This window comes from Pteropus vampyrus, unplaced genomic scaffold (assembly GCF_000151845.1).
Source record: "Pteropus vampyrus isolate Shadow unplaced genomic scaffold, Pvam_2.0 Scaffold303, whole genome shotgun sequence".
Classification (NCBI taxonomy): domain Eukaryota; kingdom Metazoa; phylum Chordata; class Mammalia; order Chiroptera; family Pteropodidae; genus Pteropus; species Pteropus vampyrus.
The window spans coordinates 932,027-958,032 of NW_011889084.1; the positions used below are offsets into that span (position 1 = coordinate 932,027).

The window sequence follows — 26,006 nt, forward strand, 5'->3', positions numbered from 1 at the left end:
GGATGTGTTTGCTGAGCTGCCCTAAAGCACGGAGATGGGGTTTCACATCTGTGCTTGGGTTTCAAAGGCAGCCCCCATGAGTGAGCAGGAGCTCAGGTTCCACCTGGCTGCTTCATCAGGCGGTTTTTTGAACACAAAGGGGACAGGTGGATAGTTTTTCTTGTCGGGTGTGATTCTTTCCAGAGAGTAAGGAGAGACCACTATGGAGCAGTTACCTTTTGCAAATGTTTGCTCCTCACTCCGTCCCTTCCTCTTCCACTCCTCTCTCTAACTCTTCTTTTCTCAATTGTTTACCAACTTCTTTTTCAATCCAGCCTTGGGTGGGTTGGTTTACTTTATTTATCAAAAGCCAGAAAAAACAAGGCCAAATCTTTTTTGCTGCAGGAAACACAAAGCCCTTTTAAGATAAAGTCCATCCTTATCAATGTGATATAGTCTGCTAGTGAGGAGAGAAAAGCCAGGAAGTTGCTGGACATTTTCCTCTGGGTGGTTTTATTTATTTGTTTGTTTGTTTGTTTGTTTGTTTTTACAGTTATATTGAAATATAATCGATAGTTGCCCATATTTTTAGTGTATAATTCAATGAGTTTCTTTTCAATTATAGTTAGCATACAATAATATATTAGTTTCAGTTGTACAGTATAACGATTAGAGATCTGTATAATTCACAAAGTGATGACACCAATAAATCTAGTACCCCTACCCCCTTACATATTTATTAAAATATTATTGACTATGTTCCTTATGCTATATACTTTATATCTTCATGACAATTTTGTAACTATCTATTTGTACTTCTTAACCCCTTTGCCCTTTTGTCCCAATCCCCCAACCCCTCTCCCATCTAGTAACCCTCCAAATGTTCTCTGTATCTATGAGTTTATTTGTTTCTTTTGTTGTTGTTGTTTATTTTGTTCTTTAGATTCTACATGTACGTGAAATCATATGGCATCCTCTGTCTGACTTACTCCATTCAGCACAATACCCTCTAGGTCCATCAGGCAATATCTTTTTCCATCCCCTTTTAGTCTGTGTGTGTTTTTTAATCTGAAGTGAGTCTCTTGTAGGCAGCATATATGTAAGGGTCTTCATTTCTTATCCATTTAGCCACCCTGTCTTTTGATTGGAGCACTTAATTCTTTTTCATTTGAAGTACTTGTTGATAGATACGTAGTTATTGCCATTCTTTATTCACTTGTGTGTGTGTGTGTGTATTTTTTTTTAGCCTATAGCACCTGGTATTCCTAGGTGGTCTCCCATATATTCATATTTTTGATACATATTTTTTCTTCTTAAAGAAGTCCCTCCAATGTTTCTGGTAATACTGGCTTGATAGTGATGAACTCCTTTAGCTTTTTCTTGTTTGGGCAGCTCTTTATCTGTCCTTCAACTCTAAATGATAGCTTTGCTGGATAAAGTAATCTTGTTTATGGATCCTGGGTTTTCATCACTTTGAATATTTTGTGCCAAACCCTTCTGTCCTGCAAAGTTTCTTTTGAGAAATCAGCTGCCAGTCTTATAGGTGCTTCCTTGTAGGTAACTAACTGCTTTTCTCTTGCTGCTTTTAAGATTCTCTCTTTGTCTTTAACCTTTGGCATTTTAATTATGATGTGTCTTGGTGTGGGCCTCTTTGGGTTCATCTTTTTTGGGACTCTGGACTTCCTGGGGTTGTATGTCTATTTTTTTTCACCAGGTTAGGGAGGTTTTCCATCATTATTTCTTCAAATAGCTCTTCAACTTCTTGCTCTCTCTCTTCTCCTTCTGGTACCCCAATGATACGAATGTTGTTATGTTTGATGTTGTCCCACAGGCTCCTTAAATTATCTTCATTTTTTTGTACTCTTTTTTCTTGTTGCTGTTCTGATTGGATGTCCTCTACTACCCCATCCTCTGTATCGATTATTTGATCCTCTGCTTCATCCACTCTGTTGATTCTCTCTAATATACCCTTCATCTCAGATATTGTGTTCTCCATTTCTAACTGGTTCTCTTTTATAGTTTCCATCTCCATTTTTATGTTTTTTATCTCTTTGTTAAAGTTCTCACCAAGTTCATTTACTCTTCCCCTAAGTTCATGTTTCTTTGTTTCCCCATTTGGGCTGCCTTTCTGAGTCTGTTTCTATGTACTAAGCAAAGCTCCTAAGTCTCCCAGTCTTATTAGCATGGCTTTGTGTAGTAGGTGTCTAGTGGTACAGTCCTGAGAGAGGACCAACTGTAGGCCAAGTTTAGCCCCAGACTGTGCCCTTTCGGGCCACCTGGTAAAATTCAGCAAGCATTCCATAGATGGCTGACACCTGTGCTGTGCTTATAGTTGCCCCAAGAGGGCACGCCAGAAACTGAGACTAGGTGCCACCAGTGTGGCTTGGAGCTACTCAGCAAGGGGCACAGGGCATGCTGAGACACCACTGGATGTGGCTTGGGTAGGGCCACAGGTTGGGAGAGGGAGAGTTTCAGAGAATCCTCTGGACAGAACGAGCGCTGTTATCCAGTTTGATGACATCTCAGCTATGGTGGCGCCTGTGTCCGTAGGTTGGGAGCGAGGAGGGCTCAAGAGAGGAATAGTGGATACCGCCAGCACTTCTGCCCAAGAGAAAGCCTTGCCTTTGGCCCTCACTCTAAAGCCCGACAAGTCAGTGTCCGCCTGTATGTCCCTGGCTCCCCCTAAGCAGCCACCTGGTCCTGGAGCTCAGAGCAAGTGAGTCCGTCACCATAAAAGTCCAGTCATGGTCGTGGCCCCTTTAAGAGGAATGTCTGCACCTGCCAGCTGCAGCTGCTTAGCCTCTGTCTTACCTCAGCTGCATGGGACCAGGCAGCCTCCTATCTCTTCTCCCTCATACTGTTGCTGGGTGATTTCTTATTTCTCTCTTTAGTTGTACATCCTCTGTTCATCCAGACCCCAGGCCACTCTGTTTGCTGTTCGCTCTGTGATTTCATGACAACTTTGGTGTAGTTGCAAGAGGAGATGTGTAAAACCTCTACCCTCTATGCCATCTTGCCCAGTGTCCTGGGTGATTTATTTAAGATCCACCCTCTCCCTGCCAAGTACTTTCCCTTCAGGGAGCCTGCCTCATAATGAATTTCATGTGAAGTACCAGTTAGTGAGGCCTAATCAGCACTTAAAAGAATATTGGGCTTTCTCTTCGACTAAAGAACCTTTAGTCGAAGGAATCTTAGCATTTATAATGAATGAATTAAGAACCTGTTCTCATTGGTTGGAATTGCTGTTAAAGCAATAACAAGAAACTTTAAAAAATGGCAGATAATGCATATTTAAATAAAGACATGCAAAAAAGGAGAAATTTCCTTCCAGCACTGTGAATCTTTATAACCTTCTAGACTTTTAAATTATTACTTATATAAGAGAACTAAAACCAGAGTTGTAATTACAGTTTTAACCTACTTTAAATCAATATGTTGTCAGTTTCTCTCAATGTCAGTATATCTACTTCTACGACATGATTTTTTATGGTTAGTTTTCCATCGCATGAATGAATGCACTAGAATTTATTTGATTAATCTTTTGTCTTAGGTATTTTAGGTTTTCACTTTTCTACTGTTATAAACTTTCTTGTAGCTGAATGTTTCTACACAATTGTTATTATTTCCTTAAGTTAAAGTCTTAAAAATGTGATTGCTGGGGGAACATATATAGAGATTTTAAAGGATTTTTAAGGTTTTTTGGTCACCAAATTGCCCTCTAGAAAAGTATTGCCAATCTAATACGAGAAAAATGGTATATCGTTGTATCTTTAATTTGCCTTTTTTTTGTGAGTGTATTTGAGCTGAAGTTCCTCTAAAAGTTGTTAGTAAGTATTTTTGTGTATGTGTATCTTCAGCGTCAGAGTGTTAGTGTTACCTGGCCCAAGGCCTTTATTTCTCAATCTGTGACTTGAAGGTCAGCACACAGGCTCTACAGTCTTGTAGAGCTCTAAAAATGTTATAAGTTTCTGTAGAGTTCCTTTCTTTTGTGGTGTCATCCTTTCTTTTAAGTTTCAGGTATATGCCATCAATTTTTGTCATTAAATTAGGAATAAATATTCTGTGTTTTGGTTTAACATTCTGTTTTTAAAGAGCAAAGTGCAGAAAATGAAGGCAGAAAAAAAAACAGGATGATGTTGAACAGAATGAGAGCCTGAAGAATTTTCATTTTGTGCTGACTTAAAAGTGTTCTTCACTGTTGAACGAATGATTTCTTGATAATTTTTTTAAAAATTATGATAATCATAGACATTAGACCAGTTCTACAATTAACTTTATTCAGCAGTGTTGGTCTGATACCCCAGTGTTGGTCTGATTAGACACCTGAATAGAGACAATGCCCCTTAGAGCTGTGCTTATAGTTTCCACCTAAGGGGCATTGTCCCTATTCAGGTGGCTAATCAGAGACCTGAGTCCAGGTAACTGTTGGCTCCTGTACTGGGTTCCCCTGTGTGGAGAAAGTTTCTGCCAGAAGACCTGAGAGAGCATCAGAATAGAACTTGTCTTCTCCTAGGCACTCACCAATTGCTTCCCACCTGTGTGTTCATTGGGGTGTGTTTTGTGCCACTCTGGGCCAGGTACAGGCTTCCAAGGGTAAATGGGATAGACCCGGTTCTTGCCTCATGAAGCAGGTGAGCAAACAGAACATTAGGACGTGTATACCTAGAAGCCTACCAAGGAAAGGTGTTCTCTGGATGAGTCCTGAGGCTGCAGCATGGAAGTGGGGGAGTTGCACTCTAATGATATTGGGGGGTGGGAGCGTTGGTCTTCCTGGTGATCCTTGACTTACAGGAGAGGATGCTCTTTTGCCTTTTCATTTCTTCATTTCCTTAGCGGCTACCTTGGCCTCTCTGGCCCATGTCAGAGGTTGGTTGTCTAAGCGAAGCAAAACACTGGTGTCACTCTTGGGCAGGGGCGTTTGCTTTGTTTTGCTTTGTTTCTGGTGATGACTTTGCGGGATAGGCCGTCCTTGGTAGAGGATGTCTCTTTCAGAATAACTTAAGGAGTGACACTTGGTAGGCTGTCTTCTCATAGCGGCCCTTGGTACTGCTCACCTGGGCAGGCATGCAGTGGGGCAAAGGAGCTTGGCACACCCGCAAGGCCAGCTGCATACTGGAGCTCTGCTGCTGTGGGCTGGTGTCTAGACTTCTCCTTCAGAAGACATCTTTGTGAAGAGCACTCCAGAGTGTGATGATATTCAGGTCCTAACCCCTGGAACCTGTGAATGTTACTTTAGATTGCAGAAGGGCTCTATGGGTGTGATTAAATTAAGGATCTTGAGATGGGGTTATCCCGGTAGGTCCTAAATATAATCACAAGGGTCCTTATAAAGGGCAGGCAGAGGGAGATTTGATGACAGAAAAGGAGATGGGAATGTGATGACAGAAGCAGAGATTAGAGTGTTGGCGGCCACAAGCCAAAGAATGCCAGCAGGCAGAAGATCAGGGAAAGATTCTCTCCTAGAGCCTCCAGAAGAAACCATCCCTGCTGACTTCTTGTTTTAGCCTAAGGCTCATTTCAGACTCTGGCCTCCAGAACTGTAAGAGAATAATTTTTTTTTTTCTGTTTTTGATTAGTTTGTTCTTTTTATTCCTTAGATTCCACATATAAGTGAAATCATACAGTTTATCTTTCTCTGTCTGACTTAAATACCTTGTAGGTCCATCAAAGCAATATCTTTTTCCATCCCCTTCCTTTTCATATGTAGAGGTCTTGCTTTCTTATCCTTTTAGCCACTCTGTCTTTTGGTTGGAGCACTTAATTCTTTTCCATTTGAGGTATTTATTGATCGGCATGTAGTTGTTACCATTCTGTATTCCTGTTTTTGATACATGTTTTTTCTTCTTAAAGAAGTCCCTCCAACATTTCCTGTAATATGGACTTGGTGGTAATAAATTCCTTTAGCTTATTTTTGTCTGGGAAGTTCTTTATCTGTCCTTCAACTCTAAATGATAGCTTTGCTGGATGAATTATTCTTGGTCGTAGATCCTGGGTCTTCATCTTATTGAATATTTTTTGCCAAGCCCTTCTGTCCTGCAGAGTTTCTTTTGAGAAATCAGCTACCATTCTTATGGGTGTTCCCTTATAAGTAACTGTTGTTCTCTTGCTGCTTTTAATATTCTTTCTTTGTAGTTAACCTTTGGCATTTCAATTATGATGTGTCTTGGTGTGGGCCTCTTTGGATCCCTGATTTTTGGAATTCTCTGAGCTTCCTGGGATTTTATGTCCATTTCCTTCACCAGGTTAGGGAAGTTTTTTATCATTATTGCTTCAAACAGCTGTTCAACATCTTGATTTTCTTCAGGTACTCCAATCAGACAGATATTTTGACCCTTAAAAGTGTCTCATGTTCTCCTTAAATTATTTTTATAGTCTCGGCATCTTATCTCTTGCTGTTCTGATTGCATGTCCTTGGCTTTCCGGTCTCCTAGACAAGGCCTTTGATCCTCTTCTTTATTCACTTTGTTTATTCCTTTGTTTAATTCCATTTAATATACTTCTCATCTCATATAATGTGTTCTTCATTTCAGACTGGTTCCCTTTTATAATTTCCATTTTTATGTTTTTTATCTTTGTTGAAGTTCTCACTGAATTTATCTACACTTCCCAAAAGATCATTGAGCATCTTTATAACCAGTTTTTTGAACTCAGCATCTGTTAGATTACTTGACTCCATTATATCTGGATCTTTGTTCCGTTCTCATATGGTTTCTCTTTCTTTGTCTTCCTATTTTGGCTGCCTTTCCATGTCTGTTTCTATGTACTAAGCAAAGCTCCTAAGTCTCCTGGTCTTATTAGTGTGGATTTGTGAAGTAGGTGTCCAGTGGCACAGTCCTGAGGGGTTCAGCTGCAGGCCACATTTAGCCCAAGCCTCTACCCCTACGGGGCCACCTGTTAAGATTCAGCAAGCAATCCACAGAGCTGTGCTTATAGTTGCCTCAAAAGGCCACACCAGAAACAGAGGCCAGCTGTCTCCAGTGTGAGTCTTGGTGCTGCTCAGGAAGGAGCACCTGACTCACTGAGGATACACCTGGATGTATCTTGGGTGGGGCCGTGAGTTGGGGGAGGCGGGGTTTTAGGGAATCTTCTGGGCGGAGTGACCTCTGTTATCCAGTTTGATGAGGTCCCGGCTATGGTGATGCTGAGTTGGCGCATTGGTAGAGGGGAGGGTTCAACAGGAAACAGTTGATACCAGTGAGTCTCCCCTTGGCCCTCACTCCAACAGTGTCTTCCTATAAGTCCCTGGTGCCTGCTCCGTGCAGCTCAACTGGCACTGGTGCTCAGAGTGAGCAGGTCCGTCACTGCAAAAATCTGGTCACTGATGCGGCCCCTTTAAGAGGCGTCTGCCGCTGCCCCTGCCTCCGTCTCAGTCGCTCAAGACCTGGCAGCTCCGTGTCCTTGCCCCGTCCTACCTTCTTTTGTTGCAGGGTGATTTCTCGGATTTCTCCCTAGTTGTATGGTTTGTTCATCTAGATCCCAGGTGATTTTTCCTTTTGCTGCTCCTTGTTTCCAATACAACTTTGATTTGATCGCCAGAGAGATGAACAGAGCCTCTATCATCTGCGCCATTTTTTTCCTCCTAAATTTGTTATTTTAAGCTACAAAGTTTGTGGTAACTTGTTATAGTAGCAATAGGAGGTTAATATAGTAGAGAAAGTTTACTTGATCTAAGAAAGGAAAACAACCAGTTTCAAATGGAGGAGACATAAATTCAAAACATTTCAGTAGCTGTGGAGGGAGGATTGGAAATGGGAAGAAACCATTACCATTTTACACACATACTTTGGAGAAGTAATATATTTACCCAGGTAGCCAAATATCATTGTATTATAATTACACCGCTTGTACATTTTTTCTTCTTAAAAGTAATCTGTTATGTTTGTACACCCATGTTCATAGCAGCATCATTCATTATAGCCAAAAAGTGGAAGCATATGTCTATTGGCGGGTGAACGGATAAAGAAAATGTGGTGTGTACATATAATGGACTATTATTCAGCCTTAAAAAGGGAGGAATTCTGATACATACTGCAACATGGATGAACCTTAAGGACATTCTGCTTGGTAAGGTAAGTTATAAAAAGACAAATACTGTATGATTCCACTTCCGCGAGGTCCTTAGAGTAGTCAGACTCATAGAGACAGGAAGTAGATTAGAGGATACCAGGGGTTGGGGGAGGGGGAACGAGGAGTTAGTGTTCAGTTGGAAAAGATAAAAAAGCTCTGGACATGGATGGTGGTGATGGCCACATAACTTGTGAATGTATTTAATACCACTGAACTAAACACCTAAAAATGGTTAAAGTGGTAAATTTTACATTATGTGTATTTTATCACACCTTTAAAAATATTTTAAAAAGTATGCTTTCATAGCCTTTCTGAGAATAAAGTAGCAATAGGTATTAAAAACCTTCAGAGAGTGAAGGTATCAATGAAATAACCCTAGTTCTCAGTCAGGGAGCTGTGTGGAAAGCCACACATGCTCTCCACACAGGCTTTGCTTCGTCACGGCACCTGTGCTGTTACATCCAGTTCATAGTTCTGTTCCACTACTGGACCTGCTGCAGCAGTGAACACAGCAGATTGCTCCTCCTCCACCTGGCTTCTGGGATGCCACACTCATTTAGTCTTATCCCACTGGAGTCTTTTTTCCAGTCTTCTTTGCTGATCCTAAGTCCTCTCACCCCTCTTTTACCTGCATTCTCTCCTACACTCACAGCTTTAAATGTGACCTCTGTGCTGATAACCCCCAAGTTCGCATCTCTAGCCTGGCCCATTCCTGAACTCTGGGCTCAATTGGACAGCTCAAAATCACATGACTGAAGCTTTGAGTGCCACCTGCAATCTCCTCATCTCAGTTAATAGAATCCTATCCTCCCAGTGACTCATGTCAGAACCTCTTTCTCTCACCCTACATCTGATCCATCAGGAAACCCTGCTGGCTGTTATCAGAGTATATCCAGAATCCCCATTTCTTAGGCCTTGGTGTGAACCACCATATCTCACTGTCTCACTTCCTCCATCTTTTCTCAACAGGGAACTGAACTACTCTTGAGATAAGTCATGTGACTCTTGTACTCAGAACCCTCCCAGGGCCTCTGACCTTGTCTCCCACTGCTGACTCCCTCCTCACTCTGCTCCAGCCACCCAGCCTCCTTGAGGCTCCCTGTGTTCCACAGGCACCTTCCTCCTCAGGCCCTTTGGACTGACTGTGCCTTCGGCCTGGCATACCCTGTCCCATTTCTCCTCTGCCCAGGGTCTCTCCTAGAGCTCAGGATTCCCCACCACACTCATCCAGCTGGTTGGCAGAATTCAGTTTCTTGTGTTTGTAGGGCCAAGATTCTTGCTTTCTTGTTGGTGGTTGGTGTGCAATGGCCCTCAGGTCCTAGTGGCCACCCTCAGGTCCAGCCTCATGGCCCTCTCACAGCATGGCAGCTTACTTCTTCTTTGCAGCCAGCTGTCTGCTACAGTTAATACATGCACAGAGTGACTGGCTCATCACTTTTGCCATGTGTGACTACTCTATCATATTTGCAAGCCTTCTCAGGATCCTGCCCCCACAGTGGCTGGTCTTGGAGCAGCTGACAACACAGAAGCCAGATTACTGCCCAGAGCACCTGCAGTAAGGCTTTCAGCTAACCAGTCCACCATGTAGTCCTACCTTTTCATCAGCTTTTAGTGACCACTTTTAAGTGTAAAGGGATGCTCGGGGACCACAGATACTTCAAGAAAGCCTCCAACAAGAAAGGGAGAGACTAGGGGTGGCTCCATAGTATAGTGGTTAGCACGTCTGCTTTACACGCAGAAGATCCTGGGTTCGTGCCCCAGGTGGAGCCACGGACTATACCCTGGGTGCACCAAGCCCCCCAAATGCACCGGGAGCACCAGGCCCTGGGTGCACCCTGCGAGCATGTGGGAGGAGATGCCCCGCCTTCAGAGCTCCAGTTCTTAAGGGGAAACGGCAACATCCATAGGTCAAGGGTGGAAGTAGGGCGGGGATGAAAGGCAGGAGGATGAAGAGGAGGGGAGAGAGACCAAAACTAAAAACAGAAAAGAAAGAGAAGCAGAAGGCACTTGAAGGGAACAGTCAGTGCAGAGAGCAGAAGAAAACTTGGAAAATAAAACTTGATTTACATTGTCAGATTAAAGAAGACATCACATTCAGAGAACTAGAAAGCTCCCTCAGAAATTAAAAATGAAATAAAGGCATCTCGTTGAAGGGTTGGAAGATCAAGTCAAGAATATATCCCAGAAAGTTTTTTAAAGGGCAGAAAAAATAGGAGATAAGATAAAGTAGGAGACTAACAAGGTATAGTGCCTGACTGACAGCCCTGCTGGGGATGGAGGGGTACAGGGACATTATCAAAGGATCCTTTAGAAACTTCCAGAACCCAAGCGCTGTGTCTCCAATTGCAAGGGCTCTGCTGGTGCTCAGAACAGCAAGGAGAAAGTACCTCCCAGCAAACACAGCTCAAACACAGCCCAGTACCCATAGCATCCTCCTGATGGAGAAGAGGTTTCCAGCAGCTTCCAGAGATTAAAACAGGCCCCACACCCAGCCTCAGAACAGGGCGCTATCAGACTCTAAGGCACCAGCAGGAGTGAGATGGAGCTGGGGCAGCGGCCTTCCCAATGCCATGGTGCTCATTTCCAATTTCCAACCCACAACCAACCGTGTATACAGGCACCTGTCAGGGGAGGGAGCAGTGCTGGTTCTTCAGACGAGAACACTTGTAATGTGCATACCACACACCCTTCCTCAGGAAGGAGCACCAAGCTAGGAAGGTGCAAGGCTGCCAGCATGGAGGAGGGAACGCAGGGGCGCAGCAAGGCATGATACCCTAGAGGCCTGGTCAGTGGAAATGGTCTGAAGGAGGCGTGTAAGCCTGCAGAGATGTTAGAGCAATAGACGTGCAGAAAATTCAGGCAATGAAAAGCAAGGAAATTGCTAAGTATAGGAAAAAATTATATAAGAAAGCCAGTGCTATAGTTTAAATGTACTTTAGTGGTGAAAAATATTTATGTAGTCAATGATGTAAACACTGCAGAAGTTCTAGCCAACTTGGGAGGGTGTGGGGAGAGTGCCGAATTCTCATTTTTTACTATAGGAGGCCAAAATGCAACATATAAATTTGAAAAGCCAAGAAAATAGCACCAGGAGCATACTACTTAGACATGGAGGCAGTGACCCCCAAAACTACCCAAATCTAAAGAGCAGAAAGAAGAACTTCTCCAGGCAGGATGGGGTGAGTGAGAAGGGCAGAAGATGCTGTTTGGTTCCGAGCCTTGCAGTGCTGTGACTTTTTGGACTATGTACCTTTATTTGATAACTTTTTAGTGTGTTTTTCCCTCCTTTACTTACTCACAGGGGTCTAGACTGGGCCAGGAGTCAAAGGAAGTCCCCATAAAGAACGAAGCCTCTAGTTCTCTGTTGTGTGCAGAGAGGTCATTGAGATAGGCTGGAGGGCAGCCACCTTCACACAGCCTGGGGCGGAGTTCTGTGAGCTGAATACTTCATTGTCCAGTTGGTTAGCATTCCAGGGAAGAGCCACAGAGGGGACATTTTCATAGGCCTTTGCAGGGGGGCCACAGAGCCAGTAGTGCCTCTTCCTAAGAGCTGTTCCCCTTCCCTTATCTGGCTCCCCTGGCTCTCCCCAACACCCAGACCTGAAATGCAGGAACAAGCAGGAGGGGCTTTTGCTTCCCAATGGGCCACTGTTTCCTGTGATCAATATGGTTATATAAGTGTCGAATGTGTTCTTTGGTACCTTCTATAAATTCTGGTTCGTTTCCTCAGCACGTTTGCATAAAGCTTGAATGTGTCCAGTTGACTTTTTCTAAGTGTTCTCATATGCATTTTAAGATTTTGTCTTTAAAAGAACATGAAGACAGCTCTGTGAATATACTAAAATCCACTGAATTGTACCCTTTAAATGGGTGAATTGTGTGGTATATGAATTATATCGCCATAAAACTGTTAACAGAAATAATAGAGTCAGAACTGTCCCAGACCTTGGCCTCTCTGCCACCCACCCCATCCCTCCTGCATCAAGGAGATCTTCAGAGTGGGTGTTGGACTTGTTGGAGAGCAGCAATCTGCCAAAACCCCAGTGACAACAGATGTAGGGAAAGAGCAGCTTCTGGTACTGGAGACAACCCACATCCCTGTCCAAAGCACATCAAGAAGAGCTCTCCAGGCACTGCTTACAGCTGGGTGGTGAGCAGACTCCTTCCGGCGATGGAGGGCACAGCTGGTGACATTGCAACAACTAGTTCTGAAAGACTAAATTGGATTCCTGAATGTGATACATGCCTCCTGGGGAACATGTGGAATCACCTTTTCCATGTAAGACCAGCATTATGCTTTTATTCTAGAATTTTCTAAGCCCTATTCCCTAAACCAGGGCCAGTTAATCAGTTTATCATCACAGATGATATAGGAAGCTATTTTTATACTTCAAGCAGAAAAACTGAGCTCTAAATGAGCACTTTCAGTGTTGGGAAACTCTAGTTACTGTCTTATTTTCAAATTTAAGTTTAGAACTAAACATACCTTGTATTTTAAGATTTAATCGAATTACTTCATTTTTCCCCAGCAAGACCCAGTAATTCCAGAGGAGTTAAGGTGTTTAGGGAGACAGTGAGCTTTCATTTTGTGTCCACACAGCTGACTAATTTTTTAAAATGTAAATGTTTCTACTCATCTAGAGGGATCTCTGAACAGGGTCTTTAAGCATAAATTGCCAAGCATAACCCCTGAAAAAGTTATTAGCCATAGTAGTTGGTGTGAAGCAGACCTACTAGGGGTTAAAAACAAAACAAAACAAAACAAAACAAAACAAAACTCTGGCGCTGTCCCAGGTCCTGGAGCCCTGGTGTGACACTTTGCTGCAAGCTTGGGAAGTGTAATACACAGGAAGCTCTTATTCGGTGGTTCTCTAGAGTCAGTTACAGATATAAAATCACCACGGCTTAGTAGGAAGCTTGAGTCATCATTTGTGTCTAGCTTTCAAAGGCCTGAGAACAAAGTTGTGGCATTTCCTCCTTTTTTCCCCGCCTCCCCTCCTCTCCTCCTGCTTCTTCGTCCTTCTGTCCTTGTTCTTCCTTTTCTTTCTTTCTTCAAAACAGTGCACACTCTGGCAAGCACACAGCTATTTAAGGTTTTATATTAAGCTTGTCACTATCAAACAAACATCCTTATATTCCCGAGAATCTTTCAGTTATCTTCATTAAAATGAACTGACCAGCAAAATCCCCCACTTAAGTGCATATCTACTTGTAAGAAATAACAGTACAGATGTGGTCATAGCTTCTTCCACCCCTTTTCCTTACCTCTCTCTTCTTCCCTGCCCACCCCCCCCCCAGGAGAAACCATGACCTTAAACTTATACTGAAAATCATAGCTGTCTATTTAAAATACTCCAGGCTTATTTCCAAAGGTGTCAGTAAAAAACAACATAGGTGTCCTTCCTGTCTCCTATTTATAACTTTGGAAATTATATGACATTTAGTATTTTCTAGATTTATCAAAATGACTTAGTTTTTGATTCTCCCTGAAATCTAAGTAAGGAAAGTTGGAAATGGCATCGTGAGTGTTTGTGCTGGCCAGGACACACCTCCAAGAACAAAGCCAAGTGGAGCTGTCTGTGCCAGAGAGCTCTAGATGCCCCTGGGCATTGGCTGGTCCCTTCACATAGGTGCCCTGAGTGTGCACAGGTTGGTGCAGCTCAGACTCCTCAGAAGCAACAGAGAAAACCTGGTGTATATTTGTTTAGCTGCTTTACAGATGCACTTACAAAGAAGTGCAGGTGCCATGAGGTAGGCAAGCTGCAGGCCTCAGTGTGTCCATTCAGAAATAACCTGTAATCAGGCTTTTGAGAGTTGCTTCTTTCCCTTTTCACTCCTGCCTACCCACACATCTGGTGTGACATTTATAAATAGCTAAGAAAGCCCCTAGGAACATTTTGCTTATTATCACCTTGGCTGCTGCTGCTCCCCCCGCCCCCCGCCCCCCTGTGGAATACCACAATTTGTTTATGCATTCGTTCGTTGATGGACATTTGGGTTGTTTTCATTTTCATTTTTTGGCTATTAGAAATAAAGTTTCTATGATTATTCATGTACAAATCTTTATATGGACATATGCTTTCATTTCTCTTGGGTGAAGAATACCTAGTAGCGAAATGACTGGATCATGTGTTAGGTACATGGTTAACCCTTTAAGGAATTTCCAAACAGTTTTACAAAGTGATTGTATAATCTTACATTCTCAACAGCAGTGTATAAGAATTCCAGTTTCTCCACATCCTCTTAACACTTGGTGTACACGATATGGCCCATCTCTTTAATTTTAGCTATTCAAATAGATATGTACCTTATTATCATTTTAATTTGCATTTCCCTAATGGCTGTTGATATTGACTTGAATCCTTTTAAATCTATTGAAACTTATTTTATGGTCCAGAATATAGTCTGTCTTGGTAAATATTTTGCGTGCACCTGCTTGAAAGGAATGTGTATTCTTTCGTTGGCTAGAGTGTTCTGTAAATGTTAGTTAGGTTGAGGTGCTTGATAGTATCACTATGGCTTCTGATAAGATAGGCTTTGTTGAAAAAGTTGTAATTCAAGTGTGATTGTCACAAGGTTCAGAAATGGTCATTTCTACTGTGAAGTGCTGTGTTTTCAATATGATTTTCATGAGTCATACTTCTATAGTTGGAGTTAATTGTGGTTAGAGAACTTTTTCTGCTTTCTTCTCTTCAAGGTTGTATCTCCACATCTATAGCAGAAACAATATAATTTGTTAGTAAATTTCTCGTATTAGAATAATCCTGCAGGAGCCAGCTCTGTCCATTCATCTATAAGTGGTTGCAAAGTGGATTTTTCTCCCATAGTGTTTCTGTAACTTGCTGCATGATTGCTGGAGAGGGTGCTGGCTTGCTTTGAATGCTCTGGTGTACATCTCTTGGCTTAGATTTTTCTGGCTCTGCTAATTTTCCATGAAAGAGCAGTTTCTTATTTTTCAACCTTACTGCTTTTTTTTTTTTTTTTTTTCTGAAAGCCTGTGAATGGAGAACTTTGGGCTTGGATTGTTAGAACCATTCCCAAATCATCGGCTGCATGGAAGTTGATTTATTCTCCAAAGAAAATATGGTTAAAGTGGACCTTAAAATATAAATACTTTGATTCATCCTTGCTCGTTCTAACATGATAGCATATAAAAAGGTCTACTGCCAGTTAATTATTTGTTTCAAAAGCATTGGGTTAATATTTCAGAGTGAACAACTTGGTACTTTGTGTTCAATTAGTAGCTTCACTGTCCAAATTCTTAGGACTCTTAAAGACAGATTGGCCAGTATGGTTGACTGGTTAAATGATTCTTTAGGTACCCAGGAGGTTTCTCACTAGACATCATGTGCTTTAGGAATGAAGGCTTTTGTGAGATAAGGAGGGAAGCATTTAGTTATTTCAAGAAATCAGCTGATGGGTGGACTTTTGAGCTCAGTGTCTTAAACACTCAAGGCCCTGGGATGGAGGCTGCCATCTTCTTCCTCTTGTGGAGAGAGAAGAGGGAGATACTGTCTCTGGCTCGAGAATCCTAGGCTATTAAGATCAGTCAGCTTGAGCTGGTCTTGTGCCAGTCTGGCTTTTATGTTGCATGTTGTCCACAACTGATGGTCATAGAGCTAAACATGGCAGCATCTATCAGCCTGAGGAGACCCGGAGGGATATAAGTTCTCTAAGACATGGATTAATGGGTTTGGCCTTGGACAGGGCTTATGTCTGTCATAGCCTTAGCTCTGATTCTCCACTTTTGAAACACCCTGCCTACACCTTATCACTAAATATTCACTTGTCAAAACCCTCCTATTCTTCAGAGTTTTCTGTATGGACTATCCCTCCTTTTTTGATCAAAGGTTAGCTCTCCCTGGCTAAATGCCTTATCCTTTTTTCCCCTCTCCCTCCCCACGATCTTTTCTCTCATTCTTGCTTGCTCTTCTTTGTTCTTTTTGTCTTTTTCTCTTTTGTTTTCTTTCTTCCTCTCTCTAAAATTTTCATTATGGAAAAGTTCAAGCCTAATACAAAAGTAGAGAGAGTAGTATAATGCTTCCCCAGTGTCCCACTCCCAGCCTCAGCAACTCTCAGTCATGGCCAGTCGGTTACATATATGTAATCTTAATATATGTGCCTTAGCCCATATAGTAAGCATATCAAAAAAAACCATTGTGCTTTCAAAAATTACTAAAATATTATCACATCTACAAAAATTAATGAGCAATTCCTTAATATCAAATATTCAGTCATTATTCAGTATCAAGATCAGTATTCAAATTTCTAATTATCTTATAAATGTGGTTTTAAAAAAATAATATTTTGAATCGGGATCCAGAAAAATCCTTATAGGCAGTAGGTCGATGTGTCTCCTAAGTCTCTTAATGAAGGTTTCTTTTCCAACTTTTTTTTTTTGCCTTGAAAATAACAGGTCCTTTTGTCTCTTTAAAGGTCCTCATGGACTAGGTTTTGCTGATTTCATCCCTGAAAAATGTTGCTTTGATCATTATATTTCCTGTAAATTAGTAGCTGGATTCAGGTTTGATTTAGGTAGCATCACACACTTCCATCAGGAGGCATTTGGTGTCTGGTTGTATGTCTTTCTGTGCCCTTAGGAGGCACTGAGGGTCATTGATTATGTCCGTTACTTCATCAAGAACTGCAGGATGGTGACGTTCTAATCCCATTATTCCTTCTTTGTTTACTGGTTTGAACACTTCTTAGATGCTTCCTTCATGACTATACCATGGCTTGCCCCGAGTAACAGTTTGTAGGAAAGGAAGGCAAACTGCTTAGTTCTTTCCTTTTATTTATTAGTTTTCACAATAATAAATTGGTTCACTAGTGCCCTCCAATGATGACTAGTTATTTTTTACTGTAATTATGCCTTCATGAATTGAAACATGTTTGATATGTTTCAGTTCATTGAGAGCCTCTTTAGGTTGGCTCCTGAGTTCCTCAATGTGACCTAATAAAGTCTTTGATAGCTTCTTTGCTTTCAGATATAACGAGATATTCCTGGCTCGACTCGCACATTTTCTGGCATTTCCCCAAGGGTCCCAATTCCTTTTAATGGAAAATAGAACTTAAATACCACAACCTAGGTGCTCCAGGTGCTCACTGTTAATTGGACAGAATTAGAAGGTTTTTGTTTTGTTTTTAATACATCATAAATGATACCTCATAGTGATACTTAAAATTCAAATTCAGGATTCTAGGATGTTTGCCTAACATCTTCAGTCTCATATCATTTTCTCCTTTTTTTCAGTCATGTGGAAGACCTGAGACTCAACACTTGGAACAATGGAATTAGGATATTCCTTATTACTTGGTGTTGCTGCTGAAAAGTTTAATGATAATCTAATTTTGTTTTACAAAGTCACTTGATTTTTGCATAGCTATTCAAAGAATTTTTCTCTTTTCCTTTGAAGTCCAAGAAATTCACCAGATTAAGTCTTAGAGTAGGCCTTTTGGGGTTGGGAGTTGATATTCTTAGGTACCCAATGTATTTTTTCAATATGTAGTTATTTTTTTTAGAGAAGTTCTCATAAATATAGTTTTACTATTTGTTCTGTATCTTTGCTTTGATTTTTCTTCTCGGAGACTTCTGTTATCCATACTAATGTATCTTTGCCTTACTTCAATATTTGTCACTCTCTCTTGAATCCTTTTTGTCTCTTTATTCAGTTATTTTTAAGAGCTTTGTTGAAATATAATTTATATTCCATAAAATTCACCACTGTAAGTGTATAAATCAGTGGATTTTAGTAAATATAAAGTTACACAGCCGTCACCACAGGCTGGTTTTATAGTGTTTCCACACTCCAGAAAGACCCCTCATGCTGATTGCAGCCAGTCCCGCTTCTGCCCCACAATTCCAAGGCGACCAGCTGATGTGCTTTGTATCTTTATAGATTTGTCTTTTCTGAAAACTTCCTGTAAATGAAAGAATATAATTTATAGTCTTTTATATTTGGCTTTTTTGCTTAGAATGTTTTTTTTTTTTTTAACAACTGATAGTTTATTAAAAAGGTCGATTTAAGCATCTGCAGTGATGACTTCAGCCTTGACTCCTGGCTCAATACTGATGGAAGAAATCTGCTTAACAGTCTCAGAAGGACTGTGTTCACTTATGGATCCTCATCTGAAAAGGATCCCAAGTCTTAGAACTTCCCCACAGGGAGTTTTTCTTGTGATTCTCAGTCTTGGTAGGCATCCGAACTAACTGGTCTTTTCACTTTGAGATTCTTTTCCTTTGTGCCTCTGATCAAGTCAGCACACACCTTCCCCAAAGACTTTACTTTGCAGCTGATAAGAGTAATTCCAATTCTGCGAATCACCACCTCTGGTTCCATGGATGTCTTTCCTCATTCCCACCTCTATGACTGCTGCATGGCTTCCTGACCTACTTGTTCCTCCGCTAGAGTGAGCAGCGGGTGCATGCAGTGGCTGAGGCAAGAGCAGGAGTAGGTGGGAAGGAACTGCAACCACGGCTCCCTCAGAGACTTAGCGGAACGTTTTTGAGTTTCATTTGTGTTGTAGTATGTATCAGTATTTAATTCCTTTTTATAGCTGAATAATAGTCTATTGTATAGATAGACCACATCTTGTTCATTCTTTCCTCAGCTGATAGACATTTGTGTTGATTTGCTCTTTTGCTATTATGAATAATGCTGCTTGTTATGAATATTTGCATATACACCTTTGGGCACGTTTTTCTTTCTCTTGGGTAGATACTTAAGAGTGGAGTTGCTGTGTTGTACGGTAAGTTTAACTTTTCAGGAAACTGCCAAATGATTTTCTAAATTGGCAAGACTAGTTTACATTCCTCCTAGCAATGTATGAGGTTCCAGTTTTCCCACAGAGAGAAGAGGGAGATACTGTCTCTGGCTCGAGAATCCTAGGCTATTAAGATTAGTCAGCTTGAGCTGGTCTTGTGCCAGTCTGGCTTTTATGTTGCATGTTGTCCACAACTGATGGTCATAGAGCTAAACATGGCAGCATCTACCAGCCTGAGGAGACCCGGAGGGATATAAGTTCTCTAAGACATGGATTAATGGGTTTGGCCTTGGACAGGGCTTATGTCTGTCATAGCCTTAGCTCTGATTCTCCACTTTTGAAACACCCTGCCTACACCTTATCACTAAATATTCACTTGTCAAAACCCTCCTATTCTTCAGAGTTTTCTGTATGGACTATCCCTCCTTTTTTGATCAAAGGTTAGCTCTCCCTGGCTAAATGCCTTATCCTTTTTTCCCCTCTCCCTCCCCACGATCTTTTCTCTCATTCTTGCTTGCTCTTCTTTGTTCTTTTTGTCTTTTTCTCTTTTGTTTTCTTTCTTCCTCTCTCTAAAATTTTCATTATGGAAAAGTTCAAGCCTAATACAAAAGTAGAGAGAGTGGTATAATGCTTCCCCAGTGTCCCACTCCCAGCCTCAGCAACTCTCAGTCATGGCCAGTCGGTTACATATATGTAATCTTAATATATGTGCCTTAGCCCATATAGTAAGCATATAAAAAAAAAACATTGTGCTTTTAAAAATTACTAAAATATTATCACATCTACAAAAATTAATGAGCAATTCCTTAATATCAAATATTCAGTCATTATTCAGTATCAAGATCAGTATTCAAATTTCTAATTATCTTATAAATGTGGTTTTAAAAAAATAATATTTTGAATCGGGATCCAGAAAAATCCTTATAGGCAGTAGGTCGATGTGTCTCCTAAGTCTCTTAATGAAGGTTTCTTTTCCAACTTTTTTTTTTGCCTTGAAAATAACAGGTCCCTTTGTCTCTTTAAAGGTCCTCATGGACTAGGTTTTGCTGATTTCATCCCTGAAAAATGTTGCTTTGATGATTATATTTCCTGTAAATTAGTAGCTGGATTCAGGTTTGATTTAGGTAGCATCACACACTTCCATCAGGAGGCATTTGGTGTCTGGTTGTATGTCTTTCTGTGCCCTTAGGAGGCACTGAGGGTCATTGATTATGTCCGTTACTTCATCAAGAACTGCAGGATGGTGACGTTCTAATCCCATTATTCCTTCTTTGTTTACTGGTTTGAACACTTCTTAGATGCTTCCTTCATGACTATACCATGGCTTGCCCCGAGTAACAGTTTGTAGGAAAGGAAGGCAAACTGCTTAGTTCTTTCCTTTTATTTATTAGTTTTCACAATAATAAATTGGTTCACTAGTGCCCTCCAATGATGACTAGTTATTTTTTACTGTAATTATGCCTTCATGAATTGAAACATGTTTGATATGTTTCAGTTCATTGAGAGCCTCTTTAGGTTGGCTCCTGAGTTCCTCAATGTGACCTAATAAAGTCTTTGATAGCTTCTTTGCTTTCAGATATAACGAGATATTCCTGGCTCGACTCGCACATTTTCTGGCATTTCCCCAAGGGTCCCAATTCCTTTTAATGGAAAATAGAACTTAAATACCACAACCTAGGTGCTCCAGGTGCTCACTGTTAATTGGACAGAATTAGAAGGTTTTTGTTTTGTTTTTAATACATCATAAATGATACCTCATAGTGATACTTAAAATTCAAATTCAGGATTCTAGGATGTTTGCCTAACATCTTCAGTCTCATATCATTTTCTCCTTTTTTTCAGTCATGTGGAAGACCTGAGACTCAACACTTGGAACAATGGAATTAGGATATTCCTTATTACTTGGTGTTGCTGCTGAAAAGTTTAATGATAATCTAATTTTGTTTTACAAAGTCACTTGATTTTTGCATAGCTATTCAAAGAATTTTTCTCTTTTCCTTTGAAGTCCAAGAAATTCACCAGATTAAGTCTTAGAGTAGGCCTTTTGGGGTTGGGAGTTGATATTCTTAGGTACCCAATGTATTTTTTCAATATGTAGTTATTTTTTTTAGAGAAGTTCTCATAAATATAGTTTTACTATTTGTTCTGTATCTTTGCTTTGATTTTTCTTCTCGGAGACTTCTGTTATCCATACTAATGTATCTTTGCCTTACTTCAATATTTGTCACTCTCTCTTGAATCCTTTTTGTCTCTTTATTCAGTTATTTTTAAGAGCTTTGTTGAAATATAATTTATATTCCATAAAATTCACCACTGTAAGTGTATATAAATCAGTGGATTTTAGTAAATATAAAGTTACACAGCCGTCACCACAGGCTGGTTTTATAGTGTTTCCACACCCCAGAAAGACCCCTCATGCTGATTGCAGCCAGTCCCGCTTCTGCCCCACAATTCCAAGGCGACCAGCTGATGTGCTTTGTATCTTTATAGATTTGTCTTTTCTGAAAACTTCCTGTAAATGAAAGAATATAATTTATAGTCTTTTATGTTTGGCTTTTTTGCTTAGAATGTTTTTTTTTTTTTAACAACTGATAGTCAGTTTATTAAAAAGGTCGATTTAAGCATCTGCAGTGATGACTTCAGCATTGACTCCTGGCTCAATACTGATGGAAGAAATCTGCTTAACAGTCTCAGAAGGACTGTGTTCACTTATGGATCCTCATCTGAAAAGGATCCCAAGTCTTAGAACTTCCCCACAGGGAGTTTTTCTTGTGATTCTCAGTCTTGGTAGGCATCCGAACTAACTGGTCTTTTCACTTTGAGATTCTTTTCCTTTGTGCCTCTGATCAAGTCCGCACACACCTTCCCCAAAGACTTTACTTTGCAGCTGATAAGAGTAATTCCAATTCTGCGAATCACCACCTCTGGTTCCATGGATGTCTTTCCTCATTCCCACCTCTATGACTGCTGCATGGCTTCCTGACCTACTTGTTCCTCCGCTAGAGTGAGCAGCGGGTGCATGCAGTGGCTGAGGCAAGAGCAGGAGTAGGTGGGAAGGAACTGCAACCACGGCTCCCTCAGAGACTTAGCGGAACGTTTTTGAGTTTCATTTGTGTTGTAGTATGTATCAGTATTTAATTCCTTTTTATAGCTGAATAATAGTCTATTGTATAGATAGACCACATCTTGTTCATTCTTTCCTCAGCTGATAGACATTTGTGTTGATTTGTTCTTTTGCTATTATGAATAATGCTGCTTGTTATGAATATTTGCATATACACCTTTGGGCACGGTTTTCTTTCTCTTGGGTAGATACTTAGGAGTGGAGTTGCTGTGTTGTACGGTAAGTTTAACTTTTCAGGAAACTGCCAAATGATTTTCTAAATTGGCAAGACTAGTTTACATTCCTCCTAGCAATGTATGAGGTTCCAGTTTTCCCACATCCTCGTCAACTGTTATTGACGGTTTTGATTACAGCCGTTTTAGTGAGTGATGTATCTGTTCTCATTGTGGTTTTAATTTTCATTTTCCTAAGGACTCATGGTCTTGAGCATCTTTTCATGTGCTTATCAGCCATTTATATATCTTGTTTGATGAAATAACTGTTTAAATCTTTTGCCCATTAAAAAAATTGTGTTTTCATCTTGGTGAATTATGAGATTTCTTTATACATTCTAGATACAAGTTCTTTATCAGATATATGATTTATAAATATTTTCTCCCAGTATATCTTGTCTTTTAGTTTTACTAATATCTTTTGAAGTACAAAAGTTTTAAAAATTTCATGAAATCCAGTTTATACTTGGAAATATATATGCATCTTTTTTCTGAAGAGTTTTATTCTCTGTGACATTCATATGTGAATTATCATATTTACTTTTTATGATTTTTGATACCCAGTGTCTACTTGCCTAAGTTATTTTTACTAAGGATTCTGCACAGCTGTCAGAATGGATGTGTGGGTCTGTGCTGTGTGTAATAGTTTAGATACTGTCTAGAATAATACCTAAAATGTCAGCACTGATGCTCTTTCCACTTAATAAGCTTGACTGTTGACATTTGAGAGCAAGATCTTATTCCATGACTCATGGTCCCAGGTGCCATTGACATCTTCTTCCCAGGATACCTCCTGTTCTCTGACCAGAGTTGTCGGTGGTCTTTGGATCAGAGGAATCGATGGCTCTTACTTTCATACCACACCTTGCAAGTGGGCTGCTTCCCTGAATGTGGTGAAAAGGTCAAGTGCATGATACATCCCCCTCCAATTTTGTAAAGGCTTAGGTAACATATTCTCACTTGGCAATTGCAGGTGAAGGACTTAACGAAATACTTGGATCCCAGTGGGCTTGGCGTGATCAGTTTTGAAGACTTCTACCAAGGGATCACGGCGATCAGAAATGGAGGTCAGTCATTCCTGCTGTGTGCTTCTGTTGCCTCATCCCTTCCTCCGCTCCACCACCGGTCTTCCCTCTCCCTCAACCACTCCTTTTTAATTACCCTCACTCCTCAGACTCCTTTTGCTTAATATCTTCCCTTCTCTTCGAAGCCCATAAAATGCCCCTGGTTTCAGGATGCTCTCTCTCCTTTGTTATTCTTTACTCCTCACACACCCTGTCTTCCCAACTGCTTATCCATAATGTTAGAAAGCTACTGTCACTTTCTCCAAAGGGGTTTCAATGAAAACTTTCAAACATACAAAAATACTGAGAGATTTACACAGTGACACCATATGTATTTCTGTGTCATCTGTATTCCATAGGCAGCATTTTATTGTATCTGCATTATCTTTCCATCCTCCTGTCTATCCAACAGTTCATTCTCTTTTTTTCTAATGGGATGCATTTCAAATCAGTATACTTCCATGCACTTCACCCTAAACACTTCAGCACATGTATCAATAATTATGTAGAGTTCAGTATTTGTTTGCAGTCCTTTTCTGAGTAAAAATTTACCTACAGTGAAATGCACAAATCTTAAGTGTGCCATTTTGTGAATTTTGACAAATTCTTATGCCTGGTAATACAAATCCCTATCAAGAGTATTAGCATCACTGCAGACAGTTCCCTCATGGCCTTCCAGTAACACCCTCCCTCTTGTCAGCACCTTCTTTGCTGATTTTTGTCACCATAGATTAGTTTTGCCTCTCATGGACTTCACGTAAATAAAATCATCAGTATGTGTTCTGTGTCTGCCTTCTCCCTTCATGTGATATTTTTGAGATTCATCTGTATTGTTTCAAGTATCAGGAGTCTGTTTTCTCTTGTGGAATAGTGTTCCATCGTATGCTTATACCACATGTCGTTCATCCATTCCCCAGGGGTGGACACTTGTTTTGGGCTAGAGTATTTCCAGTTTGGGGCTATTGTGAATAAAGCTTCCAGTGACATTTGTGTGCAAGTCTGTGTAGATATATGTTTTCATGTCTTTGGGGCCTGTACCTGGCAATGAGTGGGGTGGCTGGTCATGTGCACGTGAGCTTAGTTTATTACAAAACTGCCAGATGTTCTTCCAAGTGGTGGTACCATTTTACTCTCACCAGTTGCCCATATACTGTCCTCCTCAAATGAAACTCTGAAGTTCTGAGTAGACCTTTTCTTCTTATTACCCATCTTCGGCCAGGTGGTGTGGGGGCGACAGTGGTGAGAAGTCACCAGTCACAGGCTTTTCCCCTCCTTCCTGCTCCTTGCTGGAGAAAGAAGAGCATAAACAGACTTGGCAGGGCTTTTGGTCATCACACTGGCCAGGTCAAGGGATGCCCTTGGACTTGAGATCTTATCAGCAGTTCTTAGTAGAATCACCTGTCTTGTCTGTCCCCAAAATTATTGCCCAACAGTGTCACATAGGGGCTGGGTTTCCTAAAGCACCAAGTCCCAGATGGCTTTGGGTAGCATTCTGTGTATGGAGTCCTGTATGTTACTGTTTGTTCTTTCACCTAGTCAGTCCACACACACGACCAACAGCACAGCCAGGGGACCCCCATGGTGAACCAGCAGCCAGGGTCCTTGGGCTTACAGAGCATGCAGTGAGGGAGGGAACAGCAGGGGAGGTGCTGCTGCTGTCAGTGAGGTGGGTGGGGGCCAATCTACATGACCTTACTGACAGGGCACACAGAATCAACGTGTTCCCTGGGATGAAAATTAAAGGGGCCAATTGGAGCTCTAAGCCTTGGACATGCCCCTGGTGATCTCTGCACTTTCCAGCTGGGGGATGAAACTGGCTTCCTCGAGTTTGAGTTTAGGTGGTTGAGAAGCCCAGATGCCTCTCAAGTGTCAAGGCTGGAGCAGCAATGGCAGTTGGGCCCGTGGGATTAGGCAGGAAGGAGCCCAGGGCAGTGGCCAGTGAGAAATAATGCTGGGAGTGTCTGTGTGGCTCTGAGGCCCTCTCTGAGCCAAAGTCCAGACTGGTAGCTGTTCTGTTGGGCCATGATTAGTGCGAAATGGAACAAGCTCTCCTGTCAGAGTTCTGGGGAGGCCATGACCTGCGAGTCAGCGCATGCTTCCAGAAAACTGATGACCCAGGAAGGCGTGACCCAGTCCACTATAATAAAAGTCTCTGGTCATTGACCTGCCTGTTGAGAGAGATGAGCTGCCTTTACAGAGGCCGATTCTCTATCCGTCAAGCAGGAGGGGTTTGTTGGCTGCTGACCCTTGTAGCTGTCTCGTGGGTTTCATGTATCTTGAAGTTTAGTGACTTAAGAAGTGCTAGATATTTATCAGTCCAGTGAGAGAAAGGATCATCTGAGAACAGCCTGTTTTCTGGAGTCCTGATCTTTCCTTAATGGTTAATCATCCACCTTGATGCACTGAGATAGGGCCTCTGCTCACCCTTCCTCTCTCTTCCTTGCCTTTGCCTGAGCTATTCCCATTGCAGCTGGGGTGCCCTCTGTCATTCCCAGGGCTTGGCAGAAAGGAGCCCAAGGCAAGGCCCTGGGAGGGATTTTGGGCTCTCTTTCTCTGCCTGAGAGGAGCTGGCCAGGGCTTTTTGGTCTCCATCCAGAGCTCGCTCTAGCCTTCTCCCTCATTTGGACCTCTCCTGGCTCACCTGGCTTGCTACACCTGTTTCCTCCCCACACCCCAGGCACCCGGCCCTCTACGTGCTGTTTGTCCAGCACTGTAGCTCCACTTCCTTCTATATCGGGGGCCAGCCCTCTGATGTTCTGAGTCTCCAGGTCAGCTCATCTTGGGAAAGTCCTTCCT

General features: G+C 41.5%; 1 protein-coding gene and 2 pseudogenes across 1 annotated transcript in view; 1 reads left to right on the top strand and 2 right to left on the bottom strand.

Annotated features, from left to right (window-relative positions):
• The window catches only part of RAB11FIP3 (RAB11 family interacting protein 3), a 77,810-nt gene that overhangs the window by 18,152 nt on the left and 33,652 nt on the right, over positions 1-26,006 (top strand). Inside the window, exon 2 of the mRNA XM_011376757.2 lies at positions 23,120-23,213. Within this exon, the coding sequence (XP_011375059.1) occupies positions 23,120-23,213 (94 nt within the window). The remainder of the gene's footprint in view (positions 1-23,119; positions 23,214-26,006) is intronic.
• On the bottom strand, positions 18,070-18,473 carry LOC105303363 (annotated as a pseudogene).
• On the bottom strand, positions 21,428-21,831 carry LOC105303364 (annotated as a pseudogene).